This window comes from Pyrus communis, chromosome 17 (genome assembly GCF_041283825.1).
Source record: "Pyrus communis isolate YQ-2024b chromosome 17, ASM4128382v1, whole genome shotgun sequence".
Taxonomy (NCBI): domain Eukaryota; kingdom Viridiplantae; phylum Streptophyta; class Magnoliopsida; order Rosales; family Rosaceae; genus Pyrus; species Pyrus communis.
In genome coordinates, this window is record NC_142581.1 from 27,124,153 (window position 1) to 27,145,860 (window position 21,708).

Consider the following 21,708-nt stretch of genomic DNA (forward strand, 5'->3'; position numbering starts at 1 on the left):
AATCGATGAGGACGAAGAGTCGTTGGAATTCCCATCTCAGCCTTGGCTTCTTCCCCCCCCTGTTTCCTCCCGCTCCTGCGCTGCCACCGCCATTTCCGCTGGAAAAGAAAGCTCTGGCTTTTAGGATGAAAAGGAAAGGGTTTAGGTGCATCTGATCTTTTTCTTTTTTTCTTTTTTTTCTTTTTGGAAAAAAAAATTGAAGAAAAAAAGGTTTTGAATATCGTATTGAACGTGCACTTGATTTGATTTGGTGAATGTGTGTTATTTTTTAAGATGAGCCAAGAAGATGTTCTCCAAGCTATCTAATGCCGCAATTTCTGTGTGGTATTTGGAGGTTGGAAAACTTAATCTAATCTCCCACTTCCTTTTTTTTTATTCAAAGCCCTGCCTACCACATCTTGAGTCATCGTCGATCTGCAGGTTTGGCGTTCGGATGGAAACGAACGAAGATCTCGGTTTCAGAATTCTTATTTTTTAATAAAATATTTTTAATTTCATTAATTAATTTTCAAAATTTTGAATTTTGAAATTTTGGTTTTTTTTTTTTTTTAATTTTTAATTTTCACGTGGACCCCTTAATGACACGTGGTGCCTAATCATTGTCCAGATAAGCGCCACATCATTAGTTAACGGGAGACTTAACAACCAGACTAACGGATGTATAAAATTGTCCCAAAATTAACACTTCAGGTATGACTCTGGTCTTAACAATATGAAAATTTAGGATTTTGCAATGAAGGTTTGATAGAGAATTTAGAGAGAGAGAGATAATTGTGAAAAGGGAAACTTTTTATTAACCGACTGAAAAACAAAGCACAGCAGCTATAAATACATTTGCCAATCTTAGCTTCTTAAGTACGCTACTACTAAGCTTACATATTAAGCAATCAATCTACAAATGACAAGTGTACAAATGATAAACTGACAGATGGCAATATCTCTATTATTACCCCCCACCCCAATCTTAACCAAGAGTACCAAGGTTAAGATTAGAACAATGACGAATGAAATGTGGACTATGAAGACCCTTGGTAAACACATTAGCAAGTTGAGCCTTGGTAGGAATATAATAAACCAACAAATCACCCTTTTGAACTTTCTCATGAACAAAATGATAGTCTGTGTCAAGATGCTTAATTCGAGAGTGAAAACTTGGATTAGTACTCAGAGCAAGAGTAGAGAGATTGTCACAATGTAAGAGAGGTCGAGAAGGAACAACGACATGCAAGTCACGCAGTATATTTCTCAACCAACACACATTTACTGCACAATGAGCAAGGGCCTTATATTCAGCTTCAGTGGAGCTTAGTGAAACTGAATATTGTCTTTTAGATTGCCAAGACACAGGATTTTAACCAAAGAACACCACATAACCGATAATAGACTGACGGGTATTAATATTCGCAGCCAAATCAAAATCAGAATAGGCTGTCAAGAAAGTATCAGAAGTTGATTTATATGACAATCCACACTGCAAAGACCCTTAAATGTATCTGAGAATTCATTTGACCAAGAAAAATTGAGAATCAATAAGTTTACTCGTAAACTAACAGACAACTTTGACAGCATGAGAAATATCGGGTCTGGTAAATGTGAGATACTGAAACGCACCAACGAGACTTCTATACAAAGTGGGATCAGTCAAAGGAGTGCCTTCAGTAACACAAACCTGAGAATCAGGTTTGGCAGGAGTAAATGCAGGTTTACAATGTTCCATACTTGCTTTCTTAAGAAGCTCCTTAGCATACTTGGTTTGATTCATAAACAAATCCCCATTTGCTTGATACTAAATGTGAAAACCAAGAAAATATGTAAGAGCACCCATGTCCTTAAAAGTTCACCAAGTTGAGTAATTGTACACTGAACCTGACCGTTATCAGAACCAGTGATGATAATATCATCGATATATAATAGCATAACAACTATATGAGTCCCATCATGTTTCACAAATAAACTAGCATCTGAATAAGACATTTGAAAACCCAAGGAAGGTAAAACTCCAGTAAATTTGTGATGCCATGCTCGAGGAGCCTGTTTAAGACCATACAATGACTTGACAAGCCTACAAACATGAGAATGATGACTAGGATCCACAAATCTTGGTGGTTGCCGCATATAAATTTCCTCATGTAATTCTCCATGAAGAAAGGCATTCTTAATGTCTAACTGGCGAAGAGACCAACAGTGAGAAGTGGCCAAAGCCAAAATAAGCCACACTGTAAAGTGTTGAACAACCGGACTGAAGGTTTCAGAGTAATCAATACCTTGTTCTTGGGTGAATCCTTGAGCAACTAGTTGTGCTTTGTGACATGCAATGGTGCCATCAAAATTTCTTTTGACTTTATAAACCCACTTACATCCTACAACAGAACGATTGGGAGGAGGTGGTACCAAAACCCAAGTACCTTGATATTTAAGAGCATTAAACTCGTCTTGCATAGCTTGCTGCCATAATGATTTCTGAGATGCAATTCGAAATGTCTTTGGTTCCTCCATATCAGAAATGTTAGCCACAAAAGAATAACCAGCATAACGAAGATTTCTTCGCCTAATATCTTATGCGATGGAATTTTACTTTATGCGACCAAGTGTCCTTCATCACAAAAACTATAAAATGTAGAAGTGAATATTGACCAAATTCGCCCTACGAACTAATTATTTCCTAAGGGCAAGGTTTTGTAAGGCAACCCTAATTTTCTGATGGCGGGTGAGCTTGTAACATATATGGAACAATATCACACAGTTTTTGCGCATATATAGTTGCATGCCTGAAATGACACTAAATATGGAACCATATTTTAGTTTTTTTATTTTGTTGCTTTGGTATATAAAAACTAATTAACTAAATTGTGTTCTAGAATTAAGATAATTCAAATCTGTTCATTGATTGATGACAGTACTGGATGACGGTACGTGTTTGTTTCCATGAACAACAACATTTCGAACAAATGGATATAATTTGTATAAATGGTACTTGATTAGTAGCTCATTCCTCATATCTAATTCTCTCTCTCTCTCTCTCTCTCTCTCTCTCTTTCTTTCTCTCTCTCTATCTATCTATCTATTCATTTATCTAGCTCTATAGAGATGGAGATGGCTGACCAGAGAGCAGAAAATAATGTCGTCTTCGGCCAACCCCAGAATAGTATTGCAGACTTTGATCCCCCAAAGAAACCCAAGACAAAGAAGTTCGCTGTTGCCTGTGCCGTTTTGGCTTCAATGACGTCTATCTTACTGGGTTATGGTAATTGTTCCTTAAAACTCATGGATATTGTTAGTGGTTGTGGTTGTCTAATGATACACTCATTCTCCACTCCTATTCTTATTTGATTAAAAATAGTATCTTACTATTGCAATCCGCCATTTTCCGTTCCTACTCTTTTTGTTTTGGAAGAAACTTCTCCACCTGCGATGCATGCTTATTTTAAATTTATTTACAGATATTGGTGTAATGAGTGGAGCGTCTCTCTTCATCAAAGAAAACCTCAATATCAGTGACGTTCAAGTCGAAGTTCTTAATGGTACCTTGAACATATACTCTCTCATTGGCTCCGCCTTGGCAGGTAAAACCTCTGACTGGATTGGACGCCGGTACACCATAGTACTTGCCGGAACAATCTTCTTTATTGGAGCTCTCCTCATGGGTTTTGCCCCGAACTACGCTTTTCTCATGTTCGGTAGATTCATTGCCGGAGTTGGAGTTGGCTATGCTCTTATGATAGCTCCTGTCTACACCGCCGAGATCTCTCCGGCCTCGTTTCGTGGCTTCCTCACATCTTTCCCCGAGGTTTGTTTCATTACCACGTTATATTATCATATAATATACTAACTATTTTTGTTATTAGCCAAGGTAATATGTTTACGTAAATATAAGCATCTAAGTATTTGAAAAAAGTTATGCTTCCAAGACCATATATTTATATCACATTTCTGTATCATCTCATGTGACACATGGTGCATACAATGAACATTCAATAAGATAAATTCAATTATTGATGTGGCATTTAAACCATCACTTGCCACGTCCGAATAAAAAAATGTGATATTCTAACAATTTCCTCGTAAAAAGTAGGGCAGTGCTATTCACACACCTCTTTTTACCTCCCACACATCTTGTTAATTTTTGTCCACCGGTCTTCTTCAATTCATTCGATCCGACGGCTAAAAATTGAGAGAATGTGTGAGATGGTAAAAAAAAGAGTGTGAATACCACCACCCAAAAAATAATGCTAGGGAGACCAAATATTTATAGCACTTAGTGTATCATCTCATGTGGCAAGTGATGTATACAACTAATATTAAATGAGATAAATTCATTAATTAATGTGACATGTACACATCACTTGCCACATTAAATAGTGCACAAATGTCATATAAAAATGTGCTCACCCTAGAATTTCCCTGAAATATCTATTGGGTGGCTCTATCCACACCATGTTTTACTTTCCATACATCCTCTGAATTTCCGACCGCAAGATCAAATGAACTACAGAATATCAAAAGACGGAAATTAACAAGAGGTGTGTGAAAAATATTAATGGATGTGTGATAGCCCCACCCTATTTATTGTTTCGTAAACCTCTCACATGCATGCACGTGAGTGTATATTAATAGAATTTATCATTTTGAAAATATATAGGTGTTTGTTAACGTTGGTATATTACTGGGATACGTATCCAACTTTGCCTTAGCCAAGCTCCCAATCCACTTGAACTGGAGGATCATGCTCGGCATCGGCGCAATTCCCTCAGTTTTTCTAGCCCTCGGCGTTTTAGCCATGCCCGAGTCACCACGCTGGCTCGTCATGCAAGGGAGACTCGGAGACGCCAAACGAGTACTAAATAAAACATCATCTTCTGAAGAGGAATCGCAACTCAGACTAGACGAGATTAAAGAAGCTGCAGGAATCCCAAGAGACTCAAAGGATGAGGTCGTTCAGGTTTCTAAACGCAGCCAAGGTGAAGGTATATGGAAGGAATTGCTAATCCGCCCCACGCCGGCCGTTCGCCACATCTTAATAGCAGCCCTTGGTATCCACTTCTTTCAACAATTATCAGGTATAGACTCTGTGGTTTTGTACAGCCCCAGGATCTTCGAGAATGCGGGAATCACTTCTTACAATGACAAGCTACTTGCAACCGTGGCTGTTGGATTTGTCAAGACCATTGCAATCTTAGTGGCAACATTTCAAGTTGATCGGTTCGGACGTCGTATTTTGCTTTTGAGCAGCGTGGGTGGAATGGTAATTTCTTTTACGTTGCTTGGTGTGGGTCTTACGGTCGTTGATCAATCCCACAGCAAGGTCCCATGGGCCGTCGGGTTGTGCATCGCCATGGTACTATTCATTGTCGCTTTTTTCTCTATCGGGTTAGGACCCATCACGTGGGTATACAGCTCTGAGATCTTTCCGTTGCAGTTGCGCGCGCAAGGGTGCAGTATGGGGGTGGCCGTAAACAGAGTGACTAGCGGGGTTATCTCCATGACTTTTATTTCATTGTATAAGGCCATCACGATTGGTGGGGCCTTCTTTCTTTACGCGGGAATTGCTGCGCTTAGTTGGGTTTTCTTTTATACGTTGTATCCAGAAACGCAGGGTCAATCCCTTGAAGATATGGAGGTCTTGTTTGGTAAATACCACAAGTGGAAAGAAGCCAATCCCATGCTTAACAAGACTAAGCAAGCTGATCATGGTTTTGGTGATGACAACAAGGCTCAAATCCATTAGGAATAGAAGGGCAATGCTTAATCAATGTTTAATGCACTTTATGATGATGATCAATTCATTTATCTCATATATTTCAGTTATATGCAACTGTACTTACATTTATAAGAATAATTTTCATTAAAACCCAAAAACTTGTTTAGTACGTAGTGAAGTTGAAAATTTTAAAAACTTTTGGTTTTCATCTTTAGTGAGACATAGATCTCGAGCAATCGCTCCAGCCATTATATTAAATTCTGAACTTTTAAGAAGAATAATGCCAAGGAACCAAATTTTCAAACCAAATGATACGATTGTTTATGGTTGGATTATTACTTAAGTGTTGATTAACATGCTTAACTCCTATTGATGATACATCATTTGGTTTGCAAAATTTGGTTTAAAAGTTTGCTACCTAGCATTATCCTTCTAAAAATATCACTAAACACAGCACATGAAAACCCCAGTCTTCATAGACATCCATTGACTTACCCGTAAACCATCTCCCTCACTTATCGACGCTCCCTTTATTCTTCTCTATGATCCTAGCGTCCTTTCTAAAATTTTCTAGTGGACACAAAATCTTCATCATCAAGATCGATCGAGCACACAAGTTCTATGCTCACTCTCACCTTTTGGGAAGGTTCAGAGTCTCAGACATCTTATTTTCTTTGTTAAGTAACAAGATGTTCTATCGATACATTATACACATTGTATCACACAAATCAGGGAATCATATTTCTATATGGTATATCAGAGCAGGTTGCTCTATGTATGAAGCTCGACAGCCACATGGCTCTACGTCACATTATTTGTGTTGGAGTAAGGTCAAGAAGACTAAATTTATGGACAAAGTTTAAACTAGAGGACATGAAAGTTGATTGGTTTATTACTTACACATTGATAAATGTGTTTATTCTTATTGGTAACACATCATTTAGTTTATAAATTTAGTCTTCAAATTTGGTCTCCCTAGCATTACCCTTTGTGTTGTTCACATGCTAGGCATGAAAATTTAGTGACACACTCTAACCCCAATAACGTAAGTTATGAGGCCATAATATGATGGCCGCCACTAAATTGACCACATGAACCCATCATGAGATGACGTCACAAGCCAACTTAGTATGAAAGCCATCATAAGATAATTATGATGTGAATGAATTTGAACCAAACTGTTCTTTATTAATAATCAAAACAGTCTACTAAGCAAACCTCATCAACCTTCCCACTTGCGAACACGTGTTCGGGGATGTAATCTCATCCTTATCGCATTACACCAAAGCTGATAGTAACCTCACACAACAATTAACACAAAACAATGTAGTGTCATACATAATCAAGAGTACAATCATGCAATTATTATATACTAGAATAAACTACAGTAAGGGACTCATCACCAAAATACGAAGGTGAAGGTCTCATTGCCAAGCCTACTCTTCACTTCCTGGGTTATCCTTGTTCTCACTATGTCCTGAAGGGTCGACAAAATAAAGTGTGAGTGGATCAAGTTTATCTAGTTAAAATCATTTGAATATAATAACCCTCGTTTTGAAATCATATATATAATAAAAAACTATATACATATAACACTACCATAACAGTAATCAAGTTTATATCACATCGCTCGTCATATCAAAGAATGTAAGTTGCATTCACACTATCAAAGTAATTCAAGTGTATAACAATCAGGTGAAGTGGCATTTACCTGATAAATGACTGGAGTCTATTAACGAATCTAGATTTTATTGGAAACATCAGTACTTGCATAAACGTATGGTCATAACTAGCTATACGATATGTACGATGACCATTTGGTGAAAATGAATCACCAATAGTCTTAAGATATCATTCAAGTTTAACTAGATTTAAGTCTCCTCAAAGACTACTCAAGAACAAAATATAATATAATATAATATTATATTATATTATAATATAGGGTAAAGTACAAAAAACTACCTCAACTATTGGTATCACGACACTTTCATACCTCATTTTTTAAAATTGACAATGACATACCTCATCTTTAGAATTTGGTCCAATGTTATACCTTTCGTTACTTAGCCGTCTACTTTTCAGTTAAATGCTGACGTGACTTGATCCGGGTCCCACTTTCTATTAAAAAATTAATAAATATTATTAAAAACTAAAAAAAAATCATTTAATAATTTTTAAATATTAAAATAATAAAGAAAAGTTATTATAAAAAATAAACCTTATGTTCGTACCCTTCCCCCACCGCCCTTCCCCGGCCCCTCTTCTCTCTCTTCTCCCCTATCTTCATCTTTTTCTCCCTTCCAGTTCCCTTCCTGCAACCCAGAAAAAAAAAGAATGAAGAAGAAGAAGAAGAAGAAGAAGAAGAAGAAGGAAAAAAAAAAAAAAAAACCCAAATCTGCAAAAGAAGGAGGAGGAAGAAGAAGAAAAATTAAAGAATAAAAAAAACCTAAAAAGAAGGAGGAGGAAAAACAAAACAAAAAGAAAAAAAAAAAAAAAAACCTAGATCCCATTAAGGTGGAATCGGGAAACCTTCGTGGCCTCCTCCTTCTTCTTCTTCTTCTTCTTCTTCTTCTTCTTCTTCTTCTTCTTCTTCTTCTTCTTCTTCTTCTTCCTCTTCCTCTTCCTCCTCCTTCTTCTTCCTCTTCTTCTTCGGGCGGGGGGTTGTTACTGAGGGGTTTTTTTTTTTTTTTTTTTTTTTTTATATAATATTTAAAAAATATTAAATAAATTTTTTTAGTTTTTAATAATATTTTATTAATTTTTTAACCAAAAGTGGGCCCCGAATCAAGCCATGTCAATATTTAACTAAAAAGTAAACGGCCAAGTAACGGAAGGTATAACATTGGATCAAATTCTAAAGATAAGGTATGACATTGTCAATTTTAAAAGATAAGGTATGAAAGTGTCGTGACACCAATAGTTAAGGTAGTTTTTTGTACTTTACCCTATAATATACCTCAAATGGTAAGTAGATCGTCCTTCCTCATTAGGCTCCTTGCATGATTCCTTTTTAATAGCTACTAAATTAATTAATCATACATTCGAAGAAAAAATTAATCTACAAATAAAAATAAACTAATCTTCAATCAATTAGGAAGGGAAAAGATGGAGAAGAGTGTAGGGTGTTTGTGTATAAGAGAAAGAGAGAGAGAGAGAGAGAGAGAGAGAAAGAGAGATGCAGGGAGAAACAGCAGCCGCTGAGGGGAGTAGGGAAAGGAAAATGGGAATAAAGAATAACACACAGACCTAATTGGTGAAGTAGTGTTTGCTCGACGAAATCCGTGACGGGCACCTTCACTCAGTCATCGAGCAAACGTGTTTCTGCTCGTTTTTTAAAACATCGACGTGGTCCTTTGTTAAAACTAACTAAAACCGTTAGTCAATGAAGTTGTCCGTCAGGCAAACTGAACTTAGCCAACGAATCATTGTTTCGACCCGTAAGCCTTAATTACTTGCTTGCCAAATTTTTTGTTGGCGCCAAAATCTTACCCTACGACAGTCAAATGTGGAAAACTTTTGTCGCCTAAAGTGCACTTGAGTGACGAAAACAGTAATCCATCAGTCAAATGTGGAAAAATTTACGCAACGAAGGATTTTGCCGCGAAAGTTACCTTTTCTCAACAACTAAAAACCTTCATTGTGCAAAAGCCTTCAAGTAAATGCAGGTAAGGAGTTTTTGGCACCAAATAGTCGTATGACGAAGAATTTCCCGTGTAAACATTACACGAGAGATTTTATCAGGTAAAGGGCTCTGAAATGGTCAATGCACATTGAACTTGTCGTATTTAAAATATCCTAAGGTCTTGTTTTAATTTGGTGAGATGGCCGATTTCGCTGCTCTTACAACTAAGCAATGTAACGGATAATGATTTAGGAAATGTAATAATTAAGTTTCTGTGGATGTAATATTTATATTTTTGGAAAAACAATTTTGGGTGAATCACTTACTGTGATTTTGAAATTTATGTTTTGTTTCCGCGGATATTGCAGATAAAAAAACCCAGAGATAGGTGCAAGCTCAAAAAGAGGAAAGTGTCCAGCATAAGTGAATCATTTATGATGATATGAGGGGATTGAATACGACGACGAATGCGAAGCTTATGCACGACATTCAGGTACTAGTGCGGATCAACTGTTTTACGAAGCGGGTGACTTGGAACAATTTGCCCGAGGACTTGAAGAAGTCTACGTTGGATGAATTATCAGTAAGTGTAAATTAGTAAAATAATAATTATTTTTGTTAAATAGTATATTATAACGATTAATTTGTAATTATTTTTTGTGTCACATTGTAACTATATTATTTATGTTACGGACCAACGCTTGATGAAGTTGATCAATGAGATGTTCAGGACGCATTACCGGCAGTGGTGGCCTAACATCTAGCGACACATAGAATTATAAGGAAATCCTGACGGACTAGTGGAGTAGAAGTGTTAATTAATTGTTGTGGACGAATAACATATGTTTATATTTATGTATTTGAGGATGATGTTTTTAATTATTTCTTTAATATGTATTTGAATTAAATTTTCAGTTTAATTGATTAGTTGGTTAATTTGATTTATTTGGTTAACTTAATTTGATTTAAGTTTTTTTTTTTTCACTAAATCAATTAGACAATAAACTCTTTGTTTACATAAGCTTCAAAATTTCAAATAAATATTTAAATTTAATGTCCTCCATCGCTTCAGCATTTAGGCGGCGAACCTGTCATCGCACAAAAATATTCGTCGCGCAAAGTAGCCAAAAAATGCAGGTAGATTTTGTGCCAATTTTCAACGGTGTATGTTTTGTGCGACGGAGGTTTCGTCACACAAGGAGTTTGTATTTATAATCAGATTGCTCAGCTGTAGAGGCAAAAACTGCAAATTTTACAGCAACTGCCTCTGCCACTACAAAAATTCAGCCTTCCTCTAATACTCCCATCATCTCTATCTTCATCATCTCTCCTTAAATCAATCTATCATACTTTATTCGGTATGCGTTTTCATTTTGTATTTGAAAATTTCATTGTGAATTCGTACTAACGCCATTAAATTTGTTTTTTTATAGAGCTGTTGTATACGATTATCGATTGGTGAAAAACAAAATTGGAGGTATGCTCTTTGGTTTTTAAATTTTAAATTATTTCATTTATTTTTAAATTATGGTGTGTTAAATTGTTTGTATATAAACTATTGTGTACATCGCGAACAAAATTGTTTTGTGTTGTACAGAGTTAATAGTAACTAACTTCGTGCGTTTTTTCAAAATAAACTTAGTTTCCCGTTCAAGGATTAGTTGGATTTCACACATGGCTGTGAAAGCATATGACTGTGGTCCAATTGATTCTTGAATTGTCCCATTATTTGGATAGTTTGGGAATGCACAGTTATGGGGCGTAGTTTACGGTTCACAGATCGGTCACAGTTTTTTACATTCTTCGAGTGCTTGATATGTATTTTATATCTACATCGTGCACTTGAAGAATTGTAAAGAGATGCTGCCAAAATTGTCTCACGTCGAAATCTAATCCAATGGAGTCATAAACAACATCCCGTAACTGTGCATTTCGGAATGTGGATATGAAATATTGGTTATTACTGTTTGCAGGATTTGGGAAACGCTATAATTATAGGAGAGGTTCTGCCGAAATTCCGTTAGAATTTTGGAGTATGTTTGACTAACTTTAATTTTTTTCGAACTAAGAAAAACACCTAATGTCCTTGCCAATAGTTGAAGACAACGAAGGTCACCCAGGTGATCAACGATTGTATCATGATTGATAACATTAATCTACAATGAGTGCAGTTCTAAGGGCTCAAGAACAAAAATAGGAGGTAAAGATGAAGCAGCTAAGTATGCAGAATAATCATGCCTAGATATAGCACCTATCTTCAATCTTGTGCGTATGCCATGATCAGTAGAAGATGCAGAAGAACTAGATGTATGGGCAAAAGGTAAAAGCACCTAATGCTGAGTGGAATCAAAGACAGGTAACAACTCAGGAGAAAGAGGAGGAGTAGCATTGGAGCGAGCTATTAAAGATTCAGATTCCTGTGATGAAGAACCGGATAAACCAAAGGACATTGGTGAAACCCCTGTACCTTGTCAAGTAACTTGTGGCAGTGTAACAACCAAAGGAGGAAGAAATCTGGAATCTGAACTGATGGAGGAAGAAATAACTGGAGAACTAGGCAGCTTTGCAAGAAGCATATGCTCATCATGAGCCACATGCCTGGATATGTATAATCTCTTGGTTGCCAAACTATAGCAAATAACTCCCTTATAACCAACAGCATAACCAAAAAAGACACATAATAGAGTCCTATGTTGAAGTTTATTATTGGTGTATGGCCTATAATAAGGATAGACCGCAGACCCAAAGATTTTTAAATGTCCCAAAGCTAGAGATTTATTATATAACTTGAAGAAAGGAGAGACATTTGAAGAGATCGACAAGGCATCCTATTAATGAGATAAACTGCATGTGCACAGGCATGGTACCAAAAGCCTTATGACAAACCAGCAACAGACATAAGAGTAATAGCAGTTTCCACAATATGTCTATTTCGCCTCTCAACAAATCCATTTTGTTGAGGAGTATAAAGACAAGAAATCCTATGAAAAATACCTTTAGAACTAAAAAAACTATTGAAATTGTTTACTAACAAACTCCCCACCACCATCAGATTGAAAACATTTAACAAAACCTCCAAACTGAACTGATATAAAAGTATAGAACTTCACAAAAATGGCAAAAACATCTAATTTATTGAATAATGGAAAAATCCATACAAACTTAGTACAATCATCCACAAAGGTTACATAATATCTAAACCCTTCAATAGACTTTACTGGTGAAGGACTCCAAATATCAGTATGGATCCTTTCAAAAGGTACTAAACACCTAGTGGACTCAATAGGAAAAGGTAATTTTGCCATTTATACAATCATAACAGATACTGCATTGCTTATTAACTAGAGAACTAAGCTGAGACTTATTTAACATGATTGATAGGACGTCATTAGTGAGGTGTCCCAACCGCTTATGCCACACAGAAGACTTGATCACTTGCCCAACAAAAGCTGAAGAATTTGCACTCTGCACAGGAATCTGAAACTGTTTGAACACAGGAATCTGAAATAGCTCATTTGGCTTACTCCTACCTCTGTATAGTATCTCTTTTGTTACATTGTCCTGCACAAAAAACATGGTGTCATCACAAATAAACCAGCACCGGTTATCCTTACAAAGTTGTTTAACAGATAATAAATCTTCAACTAAGTGAGGAACATGAAGAACTTTAGATAATTGAAGAGAATGAAAATGAGTTTTAAGAACTGTAGAACCAATGTGCTTTATTTCCAAACCTTGACCATTTCCAATTTTAATTTGATCTGAACCATCAAAAGGAGTGGGCTGGCTGAGATTAGATACATAAGAAGTCATATGATGCGAGGCACCGATATCCACAATCCAAGCATCTTTAATTGGATAAGGTGCAACAACATGAGCATTCATGGGAGTCATATTAGAAGAGGATGGAATAGGACCTGAAACATTGGAAGTAAAACCAAGAAACTAAGCAGAAAAGGAAGAGTAAACATATTTTGGCATGTTATTGAAGGCAAGAGGTGGACCATGGCCTTAAAATGCATAATTCCCACGATGGTAACATTCTAAAGCAATATGACCCCGTTTACCAAATATTTGACATGTAGTGACAGTCGAAGATGAACTTGGAGACCGATAATAGCAGTTAGGAGCAGTATGACCTCTCATTTGACAAATCTGACATTCAGGCTACATATTAAACCGTGAATCAATATTTCCATTCCACTGACCCTGTCTAGAACCAAAATTAGAACCTCTGCCTTTATTAAATTGGACCTGAAGTTACCATTACCCATATGTTGATGCCCATTGTATGATCTGTAATTAGATTGAGGTGACATAGACATAGAACCTTGAGATGAATTACCAGCAGAAAAACCAAACTCAGAAGTACCAACAAAACCATAACCATCTCCATATGGAGAAAACTGAACTGGAGGTAGCATAAGTAATGGGTGTTGCTGCACATGAGGCATATGTAAAGAAGGTGAATTATGAACAATAGGAGCAGGATAAAAAGATCCAGGTTGAATAGTTCCAACAGTGGCAGATGAAAAACCATCAGCAAAATGAGAATTAGATGATGAACCCAGTTCAATATTAGTCTGAGAACTAGAACCCTGAACATACATGGCAGCCATAAAAGTCAACAAAGTATGCTCCATACATTCAATATCCCTTTCTATATTCAACAATTGGGCTTGAAATTCCTTCAAAGAAATAGAAGACTCCCGAGCTAAAATGACTATTCTAATAATAGCATATTCACAAGGAAGACCATCAAAAGCAGCAATTATCAAATCGTTATCAGATACAACTTCATTAGCAACAATTAATTGATCACGAAAAGATTTCAATTTAGACAAAAATTTATCAATATTATGACCCCCTTCTGCATTGTCTGCAATTCAGTCTTAAGCATGTTAATCCTGGACTTAGAAACAGTAGCATATCTATCCTCAAGAATGGACCAAGCATCATGAGCAGTTTTGCATCTAAGAACATGGTTTATAGCATCATCCGACAGAGTAGCAATTAACAAGCTAAGAAGAGCTAAATCAATTGTCTACCAGTCTTGAAAATCAGAAGAAAGTTCTTTAGTAACCCCAGTCTTAGGACTAACAACAAATTTTGGTGGACATACAGATGTACCATCAAAATGATCAAACAACTTGTATCCCTTAAGCACCGACTTAAATTGAAAAGCCCATGTAGAGTAATTGTTATCAGTAAGACGAATAGTTAACATTCCTAGAATACTTTCAATCTTAATAGTAGATAAACCCATCTTTCAAAGAATCTCAGTAATAAAATCACAGTAATAACAGAGATATTCTGATTGGCAATAAGCCTCCGAACAATCAATTGGTAGTGACTTCGGTCTTCACCAATTTACAAACGACATCGGTCTTTCATAATATATCAATTTGAAAGAAAATTGAAATATGCAAGAATTAAGGCATCGGCCTTTATTAAAATCTATGGCATAGGCCTTTATAGAATCAACACAAACTACACAAAAATCAAACAATCGATGAAGAAAAGCAAACGAATAGTACTCACAAACCGAAGACACCAAATCACATCAGAAAAGAGCGCACGAAATCCCCCAAAGAAAAACCTAACTCGCAGAACTTGATTTCTCCTGAGAAATTCTCAACAACAGAAGCAGCGGACCAAACCAAATCAATCAAGAAGTCAGCAATTCCACAGAAGAATCACTGGCTCTGGATACCATCTTAACAATATGAAAATCTAGGTTTTTGCAGTGAAGGTTTGATAGAGAATTTAGAGAGAGAGAGAGAGAGAGAGAGAGAGAAAATTGTGAAGAGGGAGACTTTTTATTAACCGAGTGAAAAACAAGGCACAGCAGCTATATATACATTTGCCAATCTTAGCTTCTTAAGTGTGCTACTACTGAGCTTACATATTAAGCAATCAATCTACAAATGACAAGTGTACAAATGATAAACCGACAGATGGCAATATCTCTGTTATTATCTGTGACGAAAAAAACTTCATATACCAAATGTTGAAAATCATGAAACTTAAACGTAGTAAACTGAGATTTACCCTAATTGTAATTAAAAACAAACATATATTGCTTATATAAAGATATGAATATACCACGAGGTCGCCCGATGTTTGGGGACATTTGATAAAATGGTCACACAAACTTTTTTATTATTATTATTAGAAACACTTAATGAACTTTTATTAATAACAAGGACAAAAAGTAGTTCATGATGCCCGTTTTGTTAGTTTTTTTTATATAATAAATTTAGTCTCACCGTGTAAATGTAGACGTGGTCATTGACTAGAATAAATGTTCTCCTCCCTACTACATCAAAAAACTTGATGGTAGACAATCTCAAGGACCACTTTTATCAATTTTAAATCTATGTGACCAAAGTGAGAAGTTATACCAATTTCATATACCACTTTGAGTATAAAAAAAATAAAAAAAATAAAAATAAAACCTAGTATAAACTAAAACTTTTCTTTGCTAAATCCATTCTCACCATTGTTAAATTCAACAAGCATGGATCCAATATTTGCCAATCATATGTTTTCAGTTTGGTCCAATTAAAATTTTCATCTAGAGCCTAGATATTAAAGTAGTTGTGAGGGGACTCGGGAGCATTTTTGGCAGTTCTCTCGTTTCATTGTGCTCCACTTACCTCAACGACTACTTCTAATTACTTTTACCCGTGAGACGAATTTCGCCCATGTCAAGAATTCTAAAGATACCACGTCGGAGATTTTTTATTTTCAGGAGGCTAAAGCATGCTTTGTGGCACAGAGTTTCTCTCAACGCTCTGGGGTTGACTATGATGAGACGTATTCACTCATTATGGATTTGATAACGTCATGCTACCTTGTAAGACTGGTAGTTCCCGAACAACTTGACATGAAGCTTATAGATGTGGGAACTGCATATCTATACAGGGATCTTGATACGGAAATCTACATGAAAGTTTCCGATGGACTTAAATTGACTAGTTCAAATAGTTCTAAACTACAGAACCCAGAACCCTTTCTATTCGATTGAGGTGTTTGCTTTATGAATTAAAACAATTTGGAAGGATGTGAAATTTAAAGATTAGGGCTTTGAATGAGATGAAATTCTGCCTCAAAATCTGACTTTCCCTCTTGTTGCCCGATATAACCGCACGTGAGTCAAATGAAAGAATGAATACTGAACATTTTGTTAAATTCAAGGACTTAAATTCATAAAATTTTAGTTTAGAGACAAACGCTAAACTGGGATGCAAGTTCAAGGTTAGACTCTAAATTTTTCAATGAAATTTTTTCATCCTGATCATGGATAGATCACCCAGGTTTGGATTACAAATAGTCCACCAAGAGTGATTAAGCATGCGAGAGAGGGAGAGGGTTGAGATTTATGGTTTGATGAAAGGGTTTAGGGGGTTAATACTTTAACCAAAGTTGCTTTTTTTCCTTTTTTCTTTTTTTCTACTCTTGTTTTCTTTGTTGGTTTGTCTGTGTTCAACATAGTTCATTGAAAACAAGATATTTTGTATAACACTATATCGGCCCCTAATTATTACGAATTCTTAAATTGAAGAGCATGATTAAAGTAGACATTTTATAAAGATCTCCTAAAATAAATTTGTTATTCTAATTAAAATTTAAAATATCAAATTAGAGAGCACGATTGAAGATGTTTGATATGTTCAAAGTAATTATTGGTCATGTGGCCCTAAATTCTTATAAGTCATGCACCTTTCACTGTGCACGGGTACAAATATCACACAAAGTTAGAGCATCTCCAAGACCTTTTTATAAACCAACTTTCTAAGAGGTTTAAAGAGCCTCTTCGACATGCTCTTACTTGTAAAAGATTAGCTGAACTATTCAAGTGGTAATAGTAGATTAGTAGTCATATATATGAGTTATGATTCGGGAATACAAGCTTTTGACACACATCTTGACATATTTTGTGAGGCCTACTCTGCAATGTATTTCAACGATATGACAGTCTACCTTTTATATCTTACCTCAAAGATCATGTCTACCAAAAATCACACAAATTCAAAATGATATAACCGTTGGATGAAATTTAGTGTTTCTTTATAGAACCGCATTCGTCTATTTTTTTCACTACAAATAAATGTCTTAATGATTTTAGATTTGTCTAAATTTTTATAAAGATAATTTATGAATAATGTACTAAAATAGAAAATTCAAATAGTTAAAATACATTATAAAGTGGATCCTACAAAATAGACGTTAAAATGTGCGACAAAAACATGAGTTCCTATATCGTAACCATATATATAAGGACGTCTAATCCAGTTGACCCAAAAGTCGCATACATGTGCATTGTTTTAAGTCGATCTTTGTTTTGTTAATTATATATGTCTCAAGTGCTTCAAGTTCTTTGAGGTACACGAATCGGCAGGTTTCGACTTTTTGGAGCCAGTTGCTACTTCAGATGCTCTGGCTATTGGCCAGTTGACTTTGGTTCACCTTCTTATGCGGATCTAAGGCAAGGCATGCACGTCGCTGCCTGCAATGGGTGGACTCTAGAAAATTCATTTTTTTACGTGCCACTCTTGAAAATTATATTATATTTTGCATATAAATATTTAGTGGACATTATCAACAGTTAAATTCTGCATATACAATTCTATAACAAATTAAAAACCAGATCTGAATTAATTAAATAAATGGAAGACAATTTACACGGATCGGAGTTTAACTTAATGAGTTTTGCCCAAGGTTGTGTTGACTTTCTCACTTTTTGTTTAATGTTCTAATTAAGTTTCTTTCCCTAGGCAATGTCAGTTGATATTATATAGAATAGTTGTACATATCCCAAACCATATCGGTATGTTGTCTCACACCGATTTCTTAGTTCTCACTCCATCTCTTTGCTTCTTCTCTAAGTGACCTGAACAAACAAATAAACACTGAAACAACAATGGCCTCGGATTCGCCACTTAAATCCAAGCCTCCATACTCAGCAAATATCTTTTTCCTTTTCCTTCTCCTCTCAACAAATCTCATCACCTTGTTCGTCTCCTCATCCTTTTCGTCTTGCGCCCTCAAACCTTCTACAACAACCACCGCAGCAGCCACCGCGGATCCCGCCACTCCAACGACCGGCTCCAACCTCCCTGATGCCTGTACGGAAGACACATCTAACCTCCCAGCTGAATTTCTTGCCTTTGCGTCCGGACAACTCCTCCCATTTGGATACAATGCAAACTTTGACTCCAACACCATATACCCTCCAGTTGGACAAGCATGCACACTCTTCCCTGATCTCCTCCGCCGCTTCATGTCCTACAAGGTAAATGGATCGTGCCCGGATGACGAGTTTTTAGCCCAAAGGCTCCTCCTCAAGGGCTGCGAACCCTTACCACGCCGCCGCTGCCGCCCTGCCTCAAACCCTAACTACGTGGAACCCTACCCTCTTCCCAAAAGCTACTGGTCCACACCGTCCGACAACTCAGTCGTATGGACAGCCTACAAATGTAAAAACTACGACTGCCTCATCAATCGAAAGAAAAACCACAAGGGCTTCGACGACTGTGTAGACTGCTTTGACCTTCAAGGAATTGAGAAGCATCGGTGGGCAAAAGGAAAAGGAGGAGGGCTTGATTTCGGCGTGGATGAGGTCTTGGGGTTCAAGAAACCCGGAACGATACGAATAGGGCTTGACATCGGCGGTGGAGTGGCTACATTCGCTGTGAGAATGAAGGAGAGGAACATAACAATTTTGACAACTTCAATGAACTTGAATGGTCCTTTTAACAGCTTCATTGCTTCAAGAGGGGTCGTGCCTTTGTACCTAAGCATTTCGCAGAGGCTGCCGTTTTTCGATAATACGCTCGACATTGTGCATTCGATGCACGTGTTGAGTAACTGGATTCCGACGACGTTGCTTCATTTCGCTATGTTTGATATCTACAGGGTGCTTAGGCCTGGCGGGTTGTTTTGGCTTGACCATTTTTTCTGCGTAGGTGAGCAGTTGGAGGAGGTCTATGGACCTCTCATTGAGAGCATTGGGTACAAGAAGTTGAAGTGGGTTGTTGGGAAGAAGCTTGATCGTGGACCGGAGCGTAGGGAGATGTACCTCTCGGCGTTGCTGGAGAAGCCATTGAATAACTCTAGGTGATTCATTAGTTAACCAGAGGGGAAATATAAAAAGCCTTAGCTGGTATTTGTTTTTTTTGACATTTTTGCTTTCTTTTATTGTTAAGTTGCATAGAAGAATATTTGAAAGAGAAGGAGATTTGGAAATGGGCCGCGTGTGTGCTGTCCCCAAAATACATGTCTTCTTGTTAATTTTGTTACTCCTATCTTGAAATTTAATAGAGAATCAATACTTTTAGGTCCATTAAAACATAACTGAAACTAAAAAATAACGAGCGAAAGGTGCAGTCGCATAAGGCTCCATATTTCAAGGGCCTTCAAAATTTTTGCCATCTAATATTTGTGTGTAATAATGTTCTATATTTAAAAATTACTTTTGTTAGCACTTTAAAATCTCATTGTGCATTCTTTATAAGTGTAATTTTTTTTCTTCCTAAATATAAAAATTTGGAGTACAATGAGATACTTTGAGTAAAAAAAATATTTTTTTTTTCAATTTTATTATATAATAATGTTACATATTCAAGTGAAACTTTAAAGTTAAAGTTTTTGAAGTTTTTTTTTTCTTGTTTGGTTGTTTAAGATTGAACTGTTTTTAATTTTATTAGTGAATGTTATGTTTGTAGCCCTTTTTACTTGTGTAATCTTGCAATCATTGAGTGCTAAAGTTTGTTTTGATTTAAGTGATAACTTTCTAGCATCAATACATTATCCTTTTTTTTTTTTTCAAATATCTTAAGGTGGGCCCATTTTATATATCTCGCATAGGGCTCGAAAATCTCAAAGACGCCCTTACTACGGTCTAATGCTATTCCTCTTCATTTATAACTGAGAGATCATAAGTTCAATTCTCACCAAAGGCGAATTTGAACCACATTATTGCTAGCCCATTGTGAGGCATAGCCTACTCCCTCCATCTTAAAGTAGATAATATCGTTTGTTGAAAAAAAAAAAAAAAAAACCAGTTAAATGTCTAAACACTTGCCGCGGAGTTAGCTAGGAAATAAGGAGAGTGTATTTGATCCTTGGAGATAGCAGTTTCGTGGTCATGATGTCAGATATGAGATATGAAAAAGAAAGTGGAAGAACGCAAATTTAGAAAGTGCGATATTCCTATATAACATATTGACAATAGCATTTACAATGATTGTATTTCTAAAACCCTTAAACCATGTCATTCTATCAAACTAACTACTTAAATTATAACTAGCTCTTAGCTTAACTAGTGATACTTTTCTTCTCACTTCTAAAAACAAATTTTATGGGTTTGAAAATTACCAGCTCGTAAATTCGGATTAGCCTATGGTTTATTCATGCCAAAGGCTTAACACTTGTAGACGCGTAACGGACTTGTAACTCAATTGCATTCGAGATTCTAGACAAAGACGACTCAAATGCAAAACGAACAACACATGTGGCTCACTTTGAATCAAGCCTTAAGTTTTTTACATACTCTTATTTTTTTTTGGTACCATAAAAGTGTCTTCTTATTCCGAACAAAAAAAAAAAGGGAAAAAAAAAATCATGAATTCTCTTTTTCATCTAAACCTAATTTAATTTGCCTCAAATTCACTAGTTAATGATTAAAAATATACTTACGAATTAAATTAGGTAGGGCTCATTTGAGCTTTCATCTGAGGCCTCAATTTAGTCCTAATTAAGTTCCATTCACTCTCCTCCTGCAATAGCCACTAGTATGAAAATAAAAAAATAAAAAAAATTCTAGGCATGATCTGGCAGAATGATGAATACGAGGAAAATAAAATGTGTTTAAAATTTTAAAAAGATTAATGATGTACTGATTATATTTTTCATATCTCATTTGTACTATTTTTCTAATAATAAATAAATGACACATATATATCGGGATCTCATCTGCATTGAAAAGGTGTTACAAATATAAAATGAACAATATGGTAAGATTAACAATTTCTTTTCATTTTTTTAAATCTTAGCCATGCAAGCATCCCTCGAGAAATGCATGAGTATCAGACAAGATGCCAATTTACCCGAAACCGTCACATTTAGATCCAAATTTAGTACTGTTGTTTTTATTCATGAATTTACGATTTTGTCCTCGTCCACGGCAGCTTCCAGGTGGAGTACTCACATGTATTGTTATAGAAAGATAATAAAATGTTGACCCAAAAAAATAATAATAATAAACTTGATGCGTTGTAAATACTTTTCTTATTTTTTGAAAGAAAAGAAAATTAATAAATTTGTTGCGTTGTAAATACTTTTCTTATTTTTTGAAAGAAAAGAAAATTAATAAATTTGTTGC

General features: G+C 35.9%; 2 protein-coding genes and 1 long non-coding RNA gene across 3 annotated transcripts; all 3 read left to right on the plus strand.

The window, feature by feature from the left end:
* Nucleotides 1–3,087: 3,087 nt before the first annotated feature.
* LOC148689746 (putative polyol transporter 1) lies at nt 3,088–5,812 on the plus strand. The gene is made up of 3 exons (XM_088689615.1): nt 3,088–3,244; nt 3,441–3,787; nt 4,640–5,812. Exons 1-3 carry the CDS (start codon nt 3,088–3,090, stop codon nt 5,723–5,725), a joined length of 1,590 nt encoding a protein of 529 aa, XP_088545741.1. The 3' UTR covers nt 5,726–5,812.
* Nucleotides 5,813–6,423: 611 nt separating this feature from the next.
* LOC148689747 (uncharacterized) lies at nt 6,424–15,148 on the plus strand. The gene is made up of 2 exons (XR_015958201.1): nt 6,424–6,856; nt 13,144–15,148. It is a non-coding gene; the product is annotated as an uncharacterized LOC148689747 (long non-coding RNA).
* A 3,008-nt stretch (nt 15,149–18,156) lies between these two features.
* Nucleotides 18,157–19,459, plus strand: LOC137707706 (putative methyltransferase At1g29790). Its single transcript, XM_068446610.2, has one exon. It carries the CDS (start codon nt 18,247–18,249, stop codon nt 19,444–19,446), a length of 1,200 nt encoding a protein of 399 aa, XP_068302711.2. The 5' UTR covers nt 18,157–18,246; the 3' UTR covers nt 19,447–19,459.
* The last annotated feature ends 2,249 nt before the right edge of the window (nt 19,460–21,708 follow it).